The following is a 21,829-nucleotide window of genomic DNA, read 5'->3' as shown; positions in this document are numbered from 1 at the left end:
GAGAGGCCGCAACAGAGGGAGGCCCGCATACCACAAAAAAAAAAAAAAAAAAAAAAGCATATCGAATATTTATTTGATGACCTCTGGTATAGGCAGATTGAGTTGCTGAAGGTCTCAGTCATTGCTTTTCATTAGTCATTGGTTTGGGGCCTCTAAGAGAGAAATGTGGAAGGAAAGAGTTCCTAAACTGGATTTAAAAGTTGTTAGGAAAGCCAAAACATGGTCTCTTGGTTGATGCATCAGAAGCATCTCATAACAATATTCACCTTGTTTTTTTTCTTTTTTTTCCCCTGAATGTAGATGCCTAAAGGCACAGATGACACTTGGGCCCAAAAATTGTACAACACACATTTGAACAAATGTGCACTCTTTGAGAAGCCCCGTCTATCAAACAAAGCTTTCATCATCCAGCATTTTGCTGACAAAGTAAGGAAGTTTTATTATCTCTTTTCTTTTGAATACTTAAGTTCAAAGAGGAAAAAAAAAATCAATAGTCAATAGATAGCATTTTTTTCTTTGCTGAGCTTGCATTCTTTAGCTCCGTTTAGGAAAAATAAGCTTAAGTGTTGGCTTATTGGTTTTCTCTTCCTTTAACCTAAATGGAATTATATTAAGAAATAAATACAAGTTTACAGTTCCTCTATCTATAATTCTGAAATCCAAGAAACTCTGAAATCCATGTCTTTTCATAATTCATTTAGTGGCTAAGCCTGATTTTTGACCTGAACTAACCTGAGGTTATTTATAGTCTTTATTTATCCCAGTTAGGCTGGATATTTATATATTTCAATGTAGAAATGTTAATATGTTTGATTACAGATTGCTGCCTCAGATTCTGCTAAAAGATTCTGGGTTCTGAAACCCAACGGTTTCAGAATAGAAACTGTGGACGTGTGTCACCCTCTGTGATTGATTCAGTGGGTCCCAACTAATGAGGCATGCAGACTTGCTGCTTCACAGGTTCTGTAGTCTACTCAGAAAATCTGGAGCTATGACACTAGTTTATATTTCCAGGAGGTTGTGGTAGCCTTCTGGTAAGCTTCCCATGGTCCCCTTTAGGAACTGAGGGTTTTCCGAGTCTGTCCTGCTCCAAGCTGGAGACCTTGGAATGGCTTCAGGGCCGCCTAAGGGCTTTGTGGTACAGGCTGGGGACCCTGAGTGGTAGATGGCTGAAGTCTTCTAGAAGCAGGGAGAGTCCATTCTCATATAGTTCTACTTACCAGATCATACAGTGTTTACCCAGCCTCCATCTACATGCATCGTCGCCGCTTCAACTTTCTGCCAGACAGCCATTTGCTCCTCTGACCCTCTCTCCTACTTTCATCTCTTCTCTCCCAGAGGAGACTTACCCCCTCTCCCAGAGGTGAGCTAGGTTTGAAGGAAATACAGTGGGTCAGCCTTGGAGGAGCTCTCTTTGGCCTGCATGAGAGAAGAGAACAGCTTCTTATGAGTCTGCTTACCCATGAACTGGGATGATCTTAGATCACAGTTAATCAGCACTGCCACTCTTCCCTAGGAAAAACAATATTTGGGGAGTTTTACTCTGGAGTTAACATGCTTCTTACTAAGAATGATACTAGTTTCTTAGAATAAAACTAATGATAACAGTTCACTGAGAGCCCATCACATAGCCTGAGCCTAATAAATATTTTTGTTGTTGATGACAATCATATCTATTCAAAAGTTTTATTAGCTAAGGAGATTTTCCCATGTGTTTTCAGGTGGAATACCAGTGTGAAGGCTTTCTGGAAAAGAATAAAGACACTGTTTTTGAAGAACAAATTAAAGTTCTTAAATCAAGCAAGGTAACCATGTATAGGCTTTCTCCAGTCAGGCTATGTTCATTAAAATGTTTCTTACTTAAGCATTAGCTTTTTAACAGTAATAATAATTGTTCTAAAAAAATCAGCTTTACTGTTAGTTTTCTATTTATCAATACATGTGTCAGGTCCTGTTTTAAATGCCTTACAAGTGTTAACCCACCTAATCCTATGATGAGGTGATATTATCATTACTCCCATTTTACAGATGAGGGAACTGAGGCACAGAAACTTCATAGCTAGTAAGTTTCCAAGCCAAATTATTGATAAAACCCAGGCTGTTGAGCTCAGAATCTGCACTCTTAACCACTATGCAGTGGTGTTTTATGTGAAATTTTTGCCTCCACAGCAGTTCTAGGCTCTCTTGTGCCTTTGTGAGAGACCATGAGAGAAAACGTTTTGTTGTTGTTGTTTTTGGCTGTGTCATTTTGAAGGGATGCACTAAAGACATGGCCTTAAGCATTCCATCCAAATAAAGATTGACCTCTGGATCATTGAGTGCAGTTTCAGGTGTAGTCCAAAGCACTTTGAAATTATTCTTCTTAGGTATAGATACCAGAAACACTGCTTTCTAGTGGGAGAAGAATATTCCAGATTGCAGAGAACTATGATGGCTCTCTGAGGTTGATCCCAACCTCCACCCGTTGACTCTCTTCAGGAAAGTATGGGGAGGGGAGCACGGCTCACTTTCATCCTGTAGGGAGCAAACCAGAAAGCTGGTTACTTAATTTAACAAAGTAAATATTCAAATATTCAGTGAAAGACTAAAAATATTCATGTGAATTCTTCTGGATTTCTGACTGGCACTTTTTGTTTTTCTGGTTTATTCTAAGAAAATCCTTTTAACTTCAATGGAATGTTATATGAACATTTTGACTCTTGTTTTTGGAATAAAAACTTTTACTTTCAATTATTTTGATAATAGAAAGATCATGTAAGGACCAAATTCCAGTTTTAACCCTCAGAAAATAATGAGTCTATAGTCTTAAGTGTCTGTAGAAAAAATCATTTTTTCACTTATCCTCTTAAGCCCTGGACATTAACGCTTTTTACCTTATAGGAATGATGTATAAGAGAAAATTGTGTCACAGTGTCAATCCCTGAGTATTACTCAGTTAAAGATTATAAATCATTTTAGTTTATGAATACTGATGAAAACCCTGGAATTCTAGTGTTACTACACTAAATAATTTAGCTGACACAGAACATTCACAGGTTCTCATTCCCCAGGCACCCATAATCTTTTGTGTCTTTTTTCTGACCTAACTTTTCTGACTGGCTAGTGGCTCCTTAATTTCCAGAAAGTAGCTATGCATTCTGAGGAATCATTTGGAGTGACTGCCAGTCTATGTAACACTGTTGCAGTTGGGTGGAGGTGGTGTGAGATTTACATAGCTTAAAGGCCTACACTGCTCCCAGTCAGCAGAAACCCAGCCCAAGGGTATGAACTTTATGTTTTAAGTTTTCTGCACCTGATAGGAAGCAAGTGTAACCTAGTGTTGATTTGTCCTCTTGGAAGTACTAATTTTAGAAGATCAGTATTTGTGTTACGTGTTTTCAACAGAATTATTTTTGTGGTAATACAGTGTGGGGTTGTTTGTGTGTATGTGTTTTGTCTTTTTTTTCCTTTAATTTTGCAGCTTCTAGCCACTTTAAAAGGAACTAAGGTATAAAAAAACTTAACAGAAGGTGTCTTAATTTATGTTTTCCCACCATAAAGAAATCTGTTGCTACATCAAATAACAGGAGGCACATAAGTAAATTGCAGCTAGATGAAATACTACTAAATTGCAACTCTACTAAATGTCATTAAAAAGAGTTATATCCCCTACTTTCCATGTTGCTAATTGATGAAGGGAAGCACAGTTCATCTACTGAGTTTATGCCTCAAATCTCTCATCTGTAAAATAGAATCATGATAGTATCTACTTTCAGAGGTTGTTATGAAGATTAAATAGGTTGTATTAAGCTCTTAGAGCAGTGCTTCATGTATAAAAAGCTCTTAGTGAATAATGTTGTTGTTGTTGTTACTGAGATGATTTCCCACGTCTTTATGAAGCAGTTACTTGATTCTTCTGTCTTCTTTAACACTCTTTCCTAGACATATAAATTCAGTCTTAAGCAATTCAGAGCCCTGTCTTAAGCATAGACAGATCAAAGAAACAAGATGGAATGTCCAGGCATATCTACGTACTTACATATTTGACTTTCTGTTTATCTGCCTTTCTCTCTTCAAATGAAGTTGGCATTCTCAGTCAGTGGGGAATGGCTAAATTTTTCAATGAATGATTTAAGAAAATTGGGAATTTAGCAAGGTAAACGTGTAAATGAGATAGGCAGAGGAGTTAGGTAATAACCACTTAACCAAATATTTAGATGATATCATGTCATAAAATGGTAAGTGCTATAAAGAAAGTAAAACAGGGTACCAAGCTAGAGAGTGACTAAGCTTGGGCAGAAGTGAGGTGCTCCATTAGCCACAGTGGTCAGGAAAGGCCTTTCTGAGGATGTGACATTTGGGCTGTACCCTGAATAATAGGAGACAACTGTGTCAGTGGAAGAGCAAGTGAGGAGTGCTGAGACTGTATAAGATGGTTGTGTTTGAGGTCCGTAAAGAAGGCCAGTATGACTGGAGCATGGTAGGTGAGTAGGATGTGTAGGATGGGTAGACAGGGGCCACTTTCTGGAGGGAAGTGTGGTAAAGAGTATGGATTTTATTCCTGTTCCTGTGGAAAGTCTGAACAGTTTTCATATGGGGAATGATATGCTACTGTGTGGAGATATGGTGGGGGGGCTGGGGATAGGGAGGTAGTAATCTAGGGGACAGATAGTGGACTGAGATACTGAAATTATAGCAGTGGAAATGGCTTATGATTTGTGGATAGAGTTGACTGGTCTTGTTGATGGTTTGAGTATGGAGAGTGAGAGGAGAGAAATTGAAGATGACTTCTATGTTTTGGGCCTGAGATACTGGATGGATAATGGTGCCACTTACTGAGGTGAAGATTTGTAAAAGATCAGACTTCAAGAGAAAGAATCAAGAGTTCTGTCTTGGACTCATGGATATGGAGAACAGACTTATGGCTGCAAAGGTGGAGGGGGTTGGGGGAGGGATGGAGTGGGAGGTTGGGGTTAGCAGCTGTAAGCTACTATACATAAAATGGATAGACAATGGGGTCCCGCTCTGTATAGCACAGGGAACTATATTTAGTATCCTTTGATAAACCATAATGGAAAAGAATATGAAAAAAAAGAATGTATGTATATGTATAACTGAGTCGCTTTGCCGTTCAGTGGAAATTAGCACGACATTGTGGGTCAGCTATGCTTCAATTTAAAAAAAAAAAAGAGTTTTATCTTGGACATGTTTTGCCTGAGATGGCAATTAGATAGTCAAGTGGACGTGCCATATAGGAAGTTGTAAATGAAAGTCAGCAGGTCAGAGGGAAAGTCAGAGTCAGTGATATAAATTTGGTAGTCTTTAGAACTAGACGGCATTTAAAGCAATAGGACTGGATAAGATTGCTTAGGGAGAACAAGTAGGTGAAAAATAGTAGAGAGTAAGGCATTCCAACTCCTAGAGACTGGCCTGAGGAAGAACCAGGAAAGAAGTCTGAGAAAAATGGCCCACGAGGAAGCGGGAACACTGCCTAAAGAAGAAATTGTAGAGTAGTTTCTAATATGACAATGTAAAATGTTCTCTTTTTTTTTTAAATGAAAACTCAGTGTAGAGAATTTTAAATTTATAACTTGTATGAAGAGGAAGACACATGTATATGCATCTATATGTGTGTATGTGTTCTGAACTCTCAACACTGAGTAGTTTTCTGGTAGATATTGTAGAACTTCAGTTAAATCGTAACACTAGTGGTGAACATGATATTTCAGCCCAGCTCTATTAACCATTTCACACAGAAGAGAGAAAAACAAAGTTTAGGTAGGCAGCGCTAATGTAGAGCTAGCAATTTACTTGGAAATGACAGAAGTGTGTAGATAGATCCTAGAGTCCTTGGCCTGTTATCGAATAGCTTTACGTCTTAACTCTGTGCTGAGTTTTCAAATCAAATCTATTAGGAACTCTTATTTTTCCCCTTTGTGATACAAGATAATGGTAAAATGTTCCCCTACCCCCACCCCCTGCCCTGCTTTGTAGCTAACCAAGCTATATGTATTCCGTAAAGCAAGGGATACATTCATTTGTGCAGCAAGCAACCATTATTGGTATGTCATGTATAACAATTTGTTATATACATCATGAATTATATCCTAAATTACCCTTATAATTGATAGATACATTATAGCAAATGAAATTAATTTTGTTTTTTAATGAAAGAACTCTCTTAAGAAAATTATTTCTTCTGGAGATATTCTAAGTTTATTAGATAAATAATTGGTTGTTGCAGTTACACTTTGACTTATAAGAAGTATTTATTTTATGTATGTGGACTGTGTCACTATTGTAAAGGTATGTACATATATCAAGATGTTACTGTTGATTAGTTTGAAGTCTCTTTTGTTCCATAAAATGTCTTCCAACCACATTAACTTATACTATCCACCCATTTATTAACTACCAGATCTTTTAATAGCCTTTCATTTCGTTAACCTGGTAGAACACAAAATTGATTGCAGAAATTATGCAGTCAAGTTATAAATCCTTTGAAAACAAATGCAAAGCTTACAGGATACGGGCAGGGTTTCCTTTTACGTTTTTTCCCAATAATCCACATTACTTTCTAAAAATTACTATAAATTCATGATTTTTTAAAATCTTATTAAATTGTAGAACTAGTTCATGACACCCTTCCTGATGAGATTTTCAGTGATATTTTTTAGTTGGTACTCACCATTTGAGTTAGTGGGTAGACAGATGAAGCATGATGATAAAACATTTGGTGGAACTGATATAATAAGACTTTCAATTAGTATTTTGCTCATAAAAGAATTATCGTTTAAAACCAGTAAAATGGTTAGAGCGGACATTTCCTGTGGATTAAGATTTCAAGTCTTAGTGGAGTAGTTTTGATTTTGTTTTCCCCCAAATAAGGTTGTAGAATTACTGCATTTTTCCATCTATATTTTTGTAGCATTGATGTCACCTCCCTCTCATATTTTTGGCTCCTAACACAGATATTGATTATTTCTGGAATGTGACTCTGAAAGGGGTTACTTAAGGAAGGGAATCACTCTGGATTATAAATCATCATAGTGTTTCTGTGAAGATTTCCAATTGAGTTTGGGTTTAGAGTGTGATTTCCTTTTACTGTTTCTGACTCAGTTTAAGATGCTACCAGAATTATTTCAAGATGATGAGAAGGCCATCAGTCCAAGCTCAGCCACCTCTTCAGGGCGCACGCCCCTCTCCCGCACTCCTGCAAAGCCCACCAAAGGCAGACCAGGCCAGGCGGCCAAAGAGCACAAGAAAACGGTGGGGCACCAGGTGAGTTCAGGGAGCTGCTGCTGCAGTGCTACTTCCCCTCTGGCTCAGCTGGAGCCTCAGGTCTTCCTTTGTCAGCCTCCCAGGTGGGGTCCTCAGGTGAGGAGAGGCTGGAGCTTTCACTGTGAGAACACAGAACACTGTCCACTCATACTTCTCCCCTCCTAACATAGACCCGTGACTCTGCTTAAGCGTTTCCCAAAATAATTTTCTCTACATTTTAATTCTTCTACTACATATCCTCCCTCACAAACCACTGCTGCCTTTGTTTTGTTCTCTGGCTGTTTCCTCTCTGGATTTGTACAGCTCCTTCAGCCCAGGAACAGTGCCCTCTGCTTTCTTTGATGTTTTATGCACCATGGGGACTGGGAAACATGATACATGATAACACGTGCTTAGTGCCTGAACTAGGGCTGGGGGCTTTGGGCAGGAGGCTGAGTGCTAGTCAGCTTGTTTTCCTGAGCAGACAGGAAGCAGGGCCTGGCACAGGTCCACAGCCCCCAGTCCGATCCCATGTCCCTAAAGGTAACCCCACCCTGGCTGTACTCTTCCATGCTCCGCCACCCCCCCCATTTCCTATACTCTTTTAAGTCATCTGCTACTTTTTTCAGTATCATACAGCAAAATTCCTACTGTACATGATTAAATGACCTTAATATCTTTAAAGCAAGCTTATATTTTTAGTCAAAGTTTTAAGTGTACAACAGAAAGCTACAGAAATCTATATTAAAAGGGTGGGTGGAAGAATGAACTCTAATGTAATGATGATAATGATGTGTGATAATGATGTGTCTAAGTAGGTTCATCAGCTGTAACACATGTACCACTGTGGTGGGGAATGTGGATAATGGAGGAGGCCATGCCTGTGCCAGGGTAGGGGGTTTGGGGGACATCTCTGTACCTTCTGTTTGATTTTGCTGTGAAGCTAAAACTGCTCTAAGAAAATAAAGTCTATTTTAAAGGTGGGGGGCAGTGGTGGTGGTGGGAGGAGTGAGAATATCTGTTGAGCAGAGTGAGCATGTAAATGGTAGGGTTTAAGCAAATTTGAACCAAAAGCCCTAGCAGCTCCACTGTTGACAGCTGGTCAGGTTCACAGGTGGCAAATCATCTCCACTAGTGTCATTCGAAGAAAATTTTCAGTTGTTTTATGTCATCTTTGACTTTGACAAAACCTTGATGCCCCTTTCTGCTCTTTTTCATGCAGTTCCGAAACTCCCTTCACCTGCTTATGGAGACCCTGAATGCCACTACCCCTCACTACGTGCGCTGTATTAAGCCTAACGACTTCAAGTTCCCATTCACGTAAGTGTTTCTCAACTGCTGAATTTAAAGTATCCGTATCTCATAAGGATTGCCAAATCAGCAGCAGGGAAAAAATACTTAGGTAAATCTTCATGTCTTGTAGAGGGAAACAACTAGTTAATAGAACTTTTCCAGTTTTTGTTCCCTTTTAAGAATGTGAAAACAGGGAATTCCCTGGTGGTCCAGTGGTTAGGACTCCACGCTTCCACCACCGGGGACCCGGGTTCCATCCTTGGTCGGATCAGGGAACTAAGATCCCACAAAGCCTCACGACGTGGCCAAAAAAAAAAAAAAAATGTGAGAACAAATTAGTAGTTGGCCTTCTGATGATTTTAAAAGTTGAGATCAACCACACATTTCTAGTACTATTTTCTATTTGTAATTTACTTCATTTCAAGATCTTTTTGGTTAATGTGGGCTTTAGTTAAAACCAGAGCTGGGTGAGATAAGGTTGCTTTGGCAAAGGCTCACAATCATCCCTGCTACTTTTCAACTGTTGAAACTATCAGAGAATGTCCACTTTTACCAAACATCTTGTCCTATGTCAAATACCATTCATGAGAGGAAGTTTTTTCCAAAACGGAAATATTTCTCTAATTTTGAAAGTAATGCATGCACATTATAAAAACAATTTTCAGGAAATATAAAGTAGTGTAAAAATAAATAAAAGAGCATTTCATTATACCCAGAGAGATAATAAGTTTTTGTTTGTTTGCTTGTTTTATATATATATTTATTTTTGGCTGTGTTGGGTCTTCGTTTCTGTGCGAGGGCTTTCTCTAGTTGTAGCAAGTGGGGGCCACTCTTCATCGCGGTGCGCGGGCCTCTCACTGTCGCGGCCTCTCCCGTTGCGGAGCACAGGCTCCAGACGCGCAGGCTCAGCAGTTGTGACTCACGGGTCTAGTTGCTCCATGGCGTGTGGGATCTTCCCAGACCAGGGCTCGAACCCGTGTCCCCTGCATTGGCAGGCAGACTCTCAACCACTGCGCCACCAGGGAAGCCCGATAATAAGTATTAACTGGCATAGATCCTTCTTGATCATTCCTTCCCTGCTCTGTGTGTGTGTGTGTGTGTGTGTGTGTGTGTGTGTGTGTGTGTGAGAGAGAGAGAGAGAGAGAGAGAGAGAGAGAGAGATTAATAAAATGGAAGGGATCACGCTGTAATTGTTGTTTTGTATCTGCTTTCAACTTATGGGTGTTTTCCATGTTAGTAAATACAAATCCACATCATCATTTTAATGGCTACGTCATATCCCATTATATACACATACCACCATTCTTTTAAATTATTCCCTATTGATGGCCATTTGGGTTATTCCTATGGCTATGATAAACATCTTTTGCCAAACATTTTTGTATATTTGCCTGATTATCTCCTTAGAATAATGTATTTCTAGAAGTGGAATTTGTGGGTCAGAGATTAGGCACACTTACCAAAGGCTGTAATAACTCCCACTCCGCAGTGTGTGTGTGTTCCTTTACCTACACCCATGCCAGTCTTGCCCTTGGAGAGTCGGCCTTAGACTGCAGGGCACTTCTCAAAGACTGTTGTATTCTTCTCATTGCCAAGAAGCCCTTTCTGGAGGAAGTGAGAAGCTGGAAGAAGCTGCCACGCCCTGGGTGACTTTCCTGGACAGCCCTAGGGGCCATTACCTTCTGTCAGCCAACCGCATCTCCCATCACCAACAAAACACTTGAGAAGATAGCACAGCAGAAACCTCGGATAGGTCACTCAGGGCTTAACTGGGGAGTAAGAGGAATCATCATCCCGTAAGAAGCAGGCCTTACTACTTCTTTTAGTGTCAATTTAACATTAAGGTGCCGTTTATCTAGAGTGAAATACACACAAGATATAATATAAAATATTTTTCACTGACATGGACACTATTAATGCTTAGTATGTATACACTGAGTTGAATAGCTTTTAGAACACCAATAATTTTTTTTAAATACCTGAATGGGGAATATTTAATTTGTTCTTCTTGTTAGAGAAATCTCCAGGGCTGGCCAGTCTTTATTCCAGGGGAGCTCTGTATGGTGAACTAAAGAGCTGTGAGAACAGCTAGTCAGGCCAAGGCATGTAATGAGCATGGCACAGTGCAGAGGAGTTTGGGCTTTTTAAATATGTTTAATGGCATTTCTTATAAGTTTGTGTTATGTATTTTTACTGCTAATGGTCTCTTCCCCTCTCTTACATGGAGTTTTCCATTTTGATCACTGTTCCAACTTTTGAATTTTTTTTTCTAATTTATCCATTTGGCTCTTTACAAAAGAATTCAGTCTCTGGACTGAGGAAAGTAGTTTGTGGCTAGAGCCACACTTCTTTGTGTATTAATGATTTCCATTTTTACACATAGGTTTGATGAGAAGAGGGCAGTACAGCAGCTGAGAGCGTGCGGTGTCCTGGAAACCATCCGAATCAGCGCAGCAGGTTTCCCCTCTCGGTGGGCTTGACATTTTTCAAATATAAGGTATCCTAAAGGGGGAGGTTCCTGTTTCTTTAAATAAGCTGATATGAGTTTCTTTTTATAGGTGGACTTACCAAGAATTTTTCAGCCGCTACCGTGTCCTAATGAAGCAAAAAGATGTGCTAAGTGAGAGAAAACAAACATGCAAGAATGTTTTAGAGAAACTGATACCGGTAAGAAAGATTTTTCACTTACCTTTATCGAAACAGACGTTTGCCAAAGGCCTTGTGATTGTAACCTGTGAATGTCCTAGGAGTATCCATATACCACTAATCCAGGTTATTCAGGGGTGGAAGGGTGGAGAGGCACACTGTCTTGGAGGTCAAGGCTCCCTGTCTTTACGATGGAAGACCTAGTGAAGATGATGGTCCAGTATTAAGAAACAGGATGGTGAGACCTGGACCCAGACTTGAGACACATTCTTTTTAGAGTTTGATCATTTTCAATAAAAATTTACCAAGTACTAAATTTTTATTGAAAATTACTTATGACAGACACCAGGCCAGATGCTGTGTGATTAAGAAAAAATAAGTCTTGTCCTCAGGTGACATAGTGTGTCTTGGAAATTAATGCATTTTAAAGATAAGTATAATATACCTTAGTGTCTGTCAAATGCTGAGTGAGTGAGACAAGAAATCAACAGAAGACAAAGCCATATCTGCTGTGGGAAGGAGGAACTATTTCATGGAAGACATGTATTTTGAATCAGGCCCTGAAGAGTGGGTAAGATTGTATAAAGTGGAAGGAGACTATCCTAATAGGGAGCAAGGAGCAGAAAAGCATAGTTTTCTCAAAAAGCAGTTAGAGTAGGATTTTTGTTTTTGCTTTTGCAGTAAAAAAAAATGGTGCATGGGACAGTAGGGAATTGGTTAGGAAATGTGGGTTGGTGTTTGAAGAGACTTGCATACCAAGCTAAGGCGTTCGCAGACTTAAGAATGCATCAGGGTCACCTTCAGGGCTTGTTAAACTACAGAGTGCTGGGCCCCACCCCTAGAACATCTGATATGGTAGGTCTGGGATGTGTCCAATAATGTGCATTTCTAACAAGTTCCCAGGTGATGCCGATGCTGGTTTGAGGACTACATTTTGATAACCACTGATGTAGGTTGTAGAGAATTTAAGACTCATGAGATGCTGTTTAAAGAATATTTTCACTTATTTGACACTAGGTTGGATGGATTACCTCACTTTGAAGTAATTAGTCATAATTATTAGCTATTAACTAGATGTAATATCTCTTTGGTGATAATAACTTTATTTTTCTTGAAAGCACTTAGGCCACTTTCCTGGTAATGTGTAAAAGAATTTGATACATTTTGAATCTGGCCTAAGTCCTTTCTAGGGAATGAAGAGCAGAAAGTAGGGACAGCCTCCTCCCCCAGACTGCTTCCCCCGGGCTTGGGGCCACAAGGTAAAGGAGTGCAGCCTTGGGGGCGAGGGAGGGAGAGCTGAGATGAAATGGGGCAGGGAGAAGGAGACAGGGAGAGGGAACCACTTTCTAGCTCTTCCAGCTAGCCTCCTTTGCAAACTTTATTGATTTAAACTGAAACAGTTTTAGATATATGTGGAGATTTCTGATTTTCTGTTTTTATGTACAAGATAGAAAATATTTGCTTACAGTGAAAAGTGATTTTCTCTGTTTTCACTTAGAATTTCAGATCACAGTATTGATTATTATAAATAAATTCTACTCTTCTTTTGGTACAAGATGGTTAATAACTTGCATGCTTCTAGATAAGTTGGATCAGAATATAATAGACCAAAAATAGCATGCATATATATATATCTGTGTTTACTGCTCAACTTTGTTTATAATCAGAAGTCAATGAGCATTATAAATGATTATATTTTTGTAAAAGGAGTTTTGAAATTTGTAGGAAGATTTACTGTTGATAAAACCAAGAGATAACTGTTGAGAAACTTAACTCAACATGAATATGCAAGATTTTTTATCTTTTAGTTTTTATTTTGTGTGCGTTACTTCCTGCCTTTTTCTTCATATTGGTGTTTTTGTCCCTTCAGCTTTCTCATGGAACACACAGCCCGATGTAATCCTTACAGCCTGGGTCAGTCAGAGGGAGTGTCAGCATCTCCATTTCCTTGAGATATTTAAAATACAAACAAGCAAATAGTAGCTGCCTATAACCCACAACCAAGTTTTGGGCCTCAGATAATAATTCCAGGTAGAATAATTCTGGAAAATAACTCTTAAACTGCAGTTTTCCTTAAAGTCCCTTCTATTTGCTCGACTTGCATAGGATCAAAAAGCTGGCTCCATTAGTTAATTGTGATGTAGCCCAAGTTTTAGCTAATAGTTTCATCCCTTTACTGATTCTGCTTTTAGACATATTTTTTCTCTTTAAAATTCATTTATATAGTCATCATTTCTACTTCTGAGTATACAATTTCTTCCAAAAATAGGACAAGGACAAATACCAGTTTGGGAAGACAAAGATCTTTTTCCGTGCTGGTCAAGTGGCCTATCTGGAAAAACTGAGGGCAGACAAGTTGAGGGCTGCCTGCATCCGGATCCAGAAGACGATCCGAGGGTGGCTGCTGCGGAAGAAGTTCCTGCGCATGCGCAAGGCTACCGTCACTGTGCAGAGATACGTGCGAGGCCACCAGGCCCGATGGTAAGGCTCCTGGCGGCATGTCCACTCTGGCTCACGGGCAGCGAAGATTGGCGAGCTCGTCTGATTGATTGTCCAAACTAGGACAGTTTTGAGTGGTCAACCTACCTGAGAAGGCAGCACCTTACCTCTTCTTAGGTCCAAGGAATTAACTCATAAGACAGTTAAATAGAATAAAATTTCACTCACCTTTATGAATGATTCAGATTGAACCTCAAAAAAAAAATTGCAAATTACTGCCTACTCATGTCCTCAGTATTTATTTTTTATACATTTATATGGGCTTGAAGAAATCATCTGTAAGTTAGAACAGTCATGAATGTAACTAGTTAATAATGACTCTGTTGAGGAGTTTTGGGGAGTAGTTAGCTGAGAAGGTGTAGAAGAGAGTTACACTTACGTGTGATTACATATTAGGATAATTTTAATTTAGAGATATCAAAGGACATGAATTAATGGTAAAGAACTTGTGCCCAAATGGATAGATTAAGGAAAAACATCGTGCATTAGCAATGGATAGAGCTAAGAAAGCTGGGTGATAAGTAAGTACAGGATTACTGTGTAAGCTGGTCTGCTATGTAAAAGGGACATAGCCTGGGGTAATGAGCACAGTCCGAGAAGGAATAAACCTTTATGACCTTCACTTTCTGTATTGTAAAATCAAGTAATATGGGACATCCCACTTTTTAGGGTTAGGTAAGGCTCAAATGAGATAATGGATGCACAGATATTTGGGGGATCATTAAATAACTATACAAATATAAGAAATATAAATGTTGATTTAACGTGTATGTTATTAGAATAACACAATGGAGGTACTACTTATTATGCCAAAGATATTGGTGCTTTCAGCCTCTACAAAATGTATTCCTGGGTTTTTCTGATTACTGACTACGCACCACTCTTTCTCTGGCCAGTTATGCTAAGTTCCTGCGCAGAACCAAGGCAGCAACCATCATTCAGAAGTACTGGCGCATGTATGTAATCCGCCGGAGGTACAAGATCAGGCGGACTGCCACGATCGTCCTTCAGTCTTACCTGCGAGGCTACTTGGCCAGAAATAGGTATCGCAAGGTGAGGCCTTGTTTTCAACTTTGTTTATTCATTCCATTAACGTTAATCAAATTCCATGTCTGTACAAAGTGCCACAGGGGCTCCTAACGATGTAGGAGTCATGGAGACAACCAGCAATTGACATACATTTTTAAATATTAAATAAACCACATATATTTAGTAACATGATGTTGAAAAAGAAAATTTACTTTTCTTTTCCCCTGTCTATGTAATTTGAAAAAAAAGTGAGTATATTAGTTTCCTGTGGCTGCTGTCATAAATTACCACCAACTTGGTAGCTTAAAACAACAGAAGTTTATTTTCTCACAGTTCTGGAGGCAAGAACTGTGAAATTAAGGTGTCAGCAGGGCTGCCCTCCCTCCAGAAGCTATGGGGAAGAACCCATTCCCTGCCTCTTCTAGTGCTGGTGGCCACCAGTATTCCTAATAATTGTGGCCATATCACTCCAATCTCTGATTCCATCTTCACATCATCTTCTCTCTGTGTCTAACTTCACTTCTTTTGTCTGTCTCTTATGAGAACACTTATGATGGATTTAGGGCCCACCCAGATAATCCAGGATAATCTCTCCATATCTCGAGATCCTTATCTTAATCATATCTGCAAAGGCCCTTTTCCCAAGTAAGGTAATATTTACAGATTCTTAGTATTGGGAGCCTTTATTCAGCTGACTATGGTGAGCTTTGAATAGGTAAAAATATTGGTTAGGCCAAAAAGTTCGTTCGGGTTTTCTGTAACATCGTACAGAAAACCCGAACGAACTTTTTGGCCGACCCAATATATGGCAGATGAACAGATTAAGAATGAAACAACCTTGTAACAATTTACCATGGTAAAAATGAAATCAAATATAACATCAATGTGGTCAAAGTTGTATTGACTGGAGTATGATGCTCTAGAAATTTTTGGCAAATAATCTTTATGTCTAGCAATAATCATCATGGCTATAGATAGTGGATCACCAGATTAGTCTTAGTCATCACCTCTAACAATATATGATCTAGTCGATGAAAGTTTTTCCTCTTTCATTTTGGCAAGGTTTTGAGTCTGTTCTTTAGAATATAGTCCTAATATGCCAAAAATACAGTCTGGATCTTGGAGCTCTCTGGGCATCACTGTTAGGAGTGTCAGTAGAGTGATGTGAAGGACATTGCTCTAATCACAGGCAGTGATTATGTGGGTGTGCCCTAGGCCCTATTCATGTATTTATTTTATTTTCTTATTTTGAATTAATTTCATATAACAAAGAAAAATGGAAAACTAATGAGGCTTGAATGAGCATATTTAATAGCTGCTTTTTGAAGAAAATTTGAAGACAGCTACTCCAGGTCTTTCTGCCCACGCCTGCTTTATAGTCAGATGTTCTTTCTCTTCAAGCATGAGCTTTCAAGGGAGGGAAAAGCCTTATTAAACTTGACCTTTTAGATATACCAAACCAGTTACCCTCCTGTTTTCCTCACTACTCTCCTCAGGAACATCTGAACTGGAGTGTGAGGCCATTGGTTTAGCAGTAGCAGTCTCTAGCTAGCTTAGCTCCCAGTGTGACTGGACATAGTAGGGGAGGCAGGTTAGAGACAGGCTCATGTGTAGGCCAGTAGTACCGCCTTAGCGATCCTTCTAGCTGTGATTCCAATCCAAGCTTCCCCCAAGCTTTGGGGGTCTTAAAGTGAGAGCAAGTGTTATTTAATGTCTCTGACTCACCGATGGAAATGAGATTGAGAATGGAAGCACTAATTATATACTGTTTCCATTTGACTGAAATTAGAGAAATGGACCAGTATCTGAAGTTACACAGGGAGAAGGAAATGGAACAGGAATATTGGCATTAATACCTTTGCCACTGTGTGCTGCTTGAGTTTTAAAGTCTGAAAGCCTTCAATTTGCCATCACTGAGTCTTATCCAGTTTGTCACTAGTCATCCAGATAAGACAGGGAGCTCCCTTGGGATTGTGTTGTTAAGTGAGAGCTCAGGATGCCCTGCCTCACTGTGGCATGATGCACAGTGACTGCACTTAGTGGGAACTGAAGGCTGCCTTAGCATTAGGAAAATATCCCAAAGGGACAGCCTTGAGTTGGCTGAAGATACTATGAAGGTCTCCTAAACACCTATGTTTATTTTGTATTTGTTGGCTTGAAACACAACCACTTATTTCTTAATTGTATCCTCTAGGATGGCATATGTTTTTCATTGTTTTTCTCAGCTACATAACCTAAAAATAGGGACTGTTCTTTTAATGATCTTACTAAACTGCTACCTATCTGAATAGATGGTTTCAGAGACTTTTTACATTTAAAAAGTTTCACAAAATATACATTGTATCCATTTATAATAATCACTAATAAGTACTTAATCAAGTGCATACATTTAAACATTTATATCACACAAGACTTATTTTATAATATCGTAGACTTGAAAGGACATCAAAGTTTTGCTAGTTCAACCGTTCTTAAAATTTAAGAACTTCTTCCCCATCATTCTTGGAAATTGTTCACACAATCTCTGCTTGATGGTCATTAGTGACAAGAAATTCATCTTATAAGGCAATCTTATTTTAAAAAATTTATTTTTATTATTATTATTTTTTTGGCTACATTGGGTCTTCGTTGCTGCCTGAGGGCTTTCTCTAGTTGCGGCGAGCGGGAGCTACTCTTCGTTGTGGTGCACGGGCTTTAGGCAAGTGGGCTTCAGTAGTTGTGCACGCGGGCTCAGTACTTGTAGCGCATGGGTTTTAGGGCACACAGGCTTCAGTAGTTGTGGCACGCGGGCTTCAGTAGTTGTGGCACACGGGCTCAGTAGTTGGGGCCTGAGGGCTCTAGAGCACAGGCTCAGTAGTTGTGGCACACAGGCTTAGATGCTCCGCGGCATGTGGGATCTTACCAGACCAGAAATCAAACCCATGTCCCCCTCATTGGCAGGCAGATTCTTAACCACTGTGCCACCAGGGAAATGCAAGGCAGTCTTATTGTTATAAGTTGTTTATAAGTTTAGGGGAATATCTTTTTTTGTTGTTTTAAGAAAATACGATATAAAATTAAGATTTGTTTACTTCACTTTATCTTCTTTTTAGCTTTCCTTTTAAAGTTCTCTCCCTACTACCTTTGAATCCCATAAATGGATTTGTGCTGCATTTATAATAGCAATGGGAAATCCTCACTAGAATTGTATTCCTCAAATATGGCAAACAAGAGTGTCATTTTTTTGTTGCTGGGGAAAAAAAATCAATAAATCAGTAATAAACTTTGCAATACCCCAAGTGTTGTCTTCTACAGCCTGCTTACTGGCCATACCCCATGTCCTCAAGCAGAGACCTAATGCACAGTGACATGGTATCAGCAGTAAGGGTAGTGGGTAAATCTCTTATTTTACTAGCACGTAGTTCACAGTGTACCAAGTTCTGTTTATTTTCTAAAGGATCACCTGTTGCTTATAGAAATCATATAGCAGTAAGAAACCTAATGCATTTTTTCTTTCTTTGTAGACTAGTTTTCTATTTAGTAATCTGGTGCCTTTTATTTAGACAGCTTCTATCTGTATACTCTGTTTATCATCATACATATACATGTAATCATACATATGACATGTGGATATAATACATATTTTTATATATGTCTCTCAAATTTCCTCTTCTTTTATAAAATGAGTTGAGTTTTTTTAAAATTTATTTTTATTTTATTTATTTATTTTTGGCTGTGTTGAGTCTTCGTTGCTGCATGCAGGTTTTCTCTAGTTGCAGCGAGTGGGGGCTACTCTTTGTTGCGGTGCGCGGACTTCTCATTGCGGTGGCTTCTCTCGTTGCAGAGCACGAGCTCTAGGCGCGCGCGCTTCAGTAGTTGTGGCTCACAGGCTTAGTTGCTCTGCACCATGTGGGATCTTCCCAGACCGGGGATCAAACCTGTGTCCCCCGCATTGGCAGGCAGATTCTTATCCACTGCGCCACCAGGGAAGCCCTCAAATTGCCTTTTAAAAACTACATTTCAATCACCTTTTAAAATAATATTGTGCTTCCATATATTTGTGATAAATACAATCCACGTAATACATTGTTGCTTCAACTTTTATTTCTTTCCCTTTAGGTAATGTGTGGGTTCTCAGCCTGACATCCATAGGTTGATAGAGTTGAACATTGAGTCTAGTCCAGGGTCTGACATTACTTGCACTTACCCTCTTCTGCAGATACTCCGTGAGCACAAAGCAGTCATCATTCAGAAGTGGGTCCGGGGCTGGCTGGCTCGCACCTACTACAAGAGGAGCATGCACGCCATCATCTACCTCCAGTGCTGCTTCCGGCGGATGATGGCCAAGCGCGAGCTGAAGAAGCTCAAGATCGAGGCCCGCTCCGTGGAGCGCTATAAGAAGCTCCACATTGGCATGGAGAACAAGATCATGCAGCTGCAGCGCAAAGTTGATGAACAGGTGTGTTTTAAACAGGAGTCCTGAAAGTGCAGCATGCCTAACAAAATCCACTGGGGTCATCTTCAGCATTGTCTCCTCTTGACTTTACCTTTCAGTCTTCGCAAAAAAAGTAAAATAATAATGGCATTAATGAATGTGGAAATAGTGACAAGCTCGTAGGTAAGATTGTAATTGCAAGGACCAAGGCAGGAAATTATTTTCGAGAACACAGACAGGTTTACTAGCACTCCAAACTGTTAGGACTGAGAGTCATATTGTACTTTATATTTTACAAAGCTCTTTCATCATTATCATTCACTTGTGTTTAGTGTATTGTTCCTTTTGCAGATGAGTTGTTTAGTATTGAGATGGCAAAAGAAGCAGAAAAATGTCCATGCTTCTGAGGAATCTGCAGTCTATTTGCAGAGATAAAAGTTTGATTTCTTAGAGATAGTTACCAAGTAATATTTTAGCACATGCAAATGATATAAAGGTAGTTAGTAATACATAAATACTAAGGATGACAAAGAAAAACAGAAAACAGAATGAAATAGGATTCATCAGAAAGGTTTTCTGAGTGAGAAGAGGAGTTTCCAGATGGTAAACAAAGGGATTTGTAAGAAACTTGTGATTTTGAGGCCATTTTATCATTCTTATGCATCACTAGCTGGCACATGGCTTTCAGTAGCACACTGATTTGCTTTCAAAAGCAAGTATAGATTTTCCTATTCCTGGATTAAGAATCACGAAAGAGAATTTACTGTGGGAACTCACCTTGTGACTATGAGAAAATCACATCTATGTTGCTCATCACGTAAAACAGAAATAATTGTGCCTATTCTCTCTTTGTATCACTAAGAGGGTGCTGATTGTGTTATTTTAAATATTGTCATTAGTAATTTTGGTTAGATACTATATCAGCACTATGATGATATAGCATGAATATGATGAATAGGCATGGTTTTCTCACTAAATACATTTGTGGTGTGTATATTTACTTTTTGTCACTTATGTGTGTGTTTAAAGAACAAAGACTACAAATGCCTCATGGAGAAACTGACCAATCTGGAAGGAATATACAACTCTGAGACCGAGAAGCTACGAAGTGACTTAGAACGTCTTCAACTAAGTGAGGAAGAAGCTAAGATTGCGACTGGACGTGTCCTCAGTCTGCAGGAAGAAATTGCCAAGCTCCGGAAAGACCTGGAACAAACTCAGTGTGAGAAAAAATCCATTGAAGAATGTGCTGATAGATACAAACAAGAAACTGAGCAGGTAGGAGCTAATGTTCATATCCCCATCTACTCCTTCCACAAAGGAGTTGTGCTGTCATCTTGACCTGGCCCTTGTGGCTCAATATCGGTTTCAATCGAAGGTAAACACACGTTTCAGTTGGTTTACTGTTCATTATTAGTGTTTCCCCCAAGCAGCTGTTCCATATGCTGGATGAGTAAAACCTTTTACTCTCCTAAGAACAGAGGCAAAGCAGTGTTATAAGAAGAGAAGTGATGGCCAAGAACCTACTATATACCCTTTTTCTTTGAATGAATAGATCTGTGTGGAGGGTAGACTCTTTTTTCTTCAGCAGGTTAAAGGTGATTAAGAAGTAAATCACAATGAGCTGTCAGTAGCTGATAGTAGGGATCTTTATGGAAACCTGCATTAAGACTATTTTGAGAAGTCCAACAGGAAAAAAATCCAAATGTCTGCACACTGATCGTAGCCAAGAGCTGCTCTGCAGATAGAACAACAACGAAAATGCTTACAGATTGACCAGTGCTTTCACACTACAAATTTGTATTAACTTATATCAAAACTTCATTAAATACAGAAAACACTAAGGTTCTCAAGCAGTAATGAGATGTATTGGTTAAACAAAGTAAAAATACCTCAACATAAGGCTTACTGGAAAAAAGTAATAGGTTTTCAGAGATTCCACTAGTATTACCATCTTTAAATGAAAACAGAGTTGACTGATGGCTGTAACTATGGCAAGAATCCCAATATGCTTTTTCCTTACTGACTTCTGAACCTTAACAGCAGCTTATACAGTAAGAACCTCGAAGGAGCTTAGACACAATTCAGGTAGGATAGTGTAGCTAATAAAGTTGCAATCCTTCCATGGTATTCAGGGTCCTGATCAAATAATCCCTTCTATATCTATAGCAGATCTGGTCTCTGTATCTGGAAACAGCAGTGCTATTAATATGTTACTTTGACATAGCAAGCTTGTTCTATCAGAATTCAAATATGTATGTATCCAGTGGGATACTGTTGAGGTTTAAGATCTTTCTTTCTTGTGCTCTCTCTCTCTCTCTCTTTTCTTCCCCATTTCCTGAGTCCCTGGATGCTTTCCAAATTCCTCTGAAACTATAGAGAATTAAGCTTGGTAGGAGTATTCTCGTTTTCTTTTCAAAGTCAAGTTCATACCTTTCTAGTCTGATAGAATAGTATACCTGAACATATTCAGATTTCTCCTTTCGTTTTATTATCTGCTGCCTTCACAAGGATAGCTATAGGCACTACCATTAATTCTTTTAGATGGAGTGTGGTAATGAGGAAGAATGAAAAAATTTCACTGTGAGAGCTAGCTTTGTGGTCAGGAAAGCTACATTGCCAGTTAGCCTGATCAAGGAGCCTAGAAAGTCCAGCAGAACTGTGGTTCTTAACCAGGAGTGTATTTCAGAATATGCTGGAGAGTTTTTA

The 21,829-nt window shown here is 39.2% G+C and overlaps 1 protein-coding gene across 5 annotated transcripts in view; it reads left to right on the top strand.

The window, feature by feature from the left end:
* The window catches only part of MYO5A (myosin VA), a 223,820-nt gene that overhangs the window by 147,150 nt on the left and 54,841 nt on the right, over positions 1-21,829 (top strand). For all 5 annotated transcript variants that reach the window (XM_055087944.1, XM_024128874.3, XM_024128873.3 and 2 more), the window contains 10 exons: positions 301-426; positions 1,722-1,805; positions 7,099-7,260; positions 8,462-8,559; positions 10,916-11,002; positions 11,091-11,199; positions 13,448-13,659; positions 14,574-14,730; positions 18,905-19,144; positions 20,150-20,398. In XM_055087944.1, the coding sequence (XP_054943919.1) occupies positions 301-426; positions 1,722-1,805; positions 7,099-7,260; positions 8,462-8,559; positions 10,916-11,002; positions 11,091-11,199; positions 13,448-13,659; positions 14,574-14,730; positions 18,905-19,144; positions 20,150-20,398 (1,524 nt within the window). The remainder of the gene's footprint in view (positions 1-300; positions 427-1,721; positions 1,806-7,098; positions 7,261-8,461; positions 8,560-10,915; positions 11,003-11,090; positions 11,200-13,447; positions 13,660-14,573; positions 14,731-18,904; positions 19,145-20,149; positions 20,399-21,829) is intronic.

This window comes from Physeter macrocephalus, chromosome 11 (genome assembly GCF_002837175.3).
Source record: "Physeter macrocephalus isolate SW-GA chromosome 11, ASM283717v5, whole genome shotgun sequence".
NCBI lineage: Eukaryota > Metazoa > Chordata > Mammalia > Artiodactyla > Physeteridae > Physeter > Physeter macrocephalus.
This window is presented reverse-complemented; position numbering and strand designations above follow the sequence as displayed.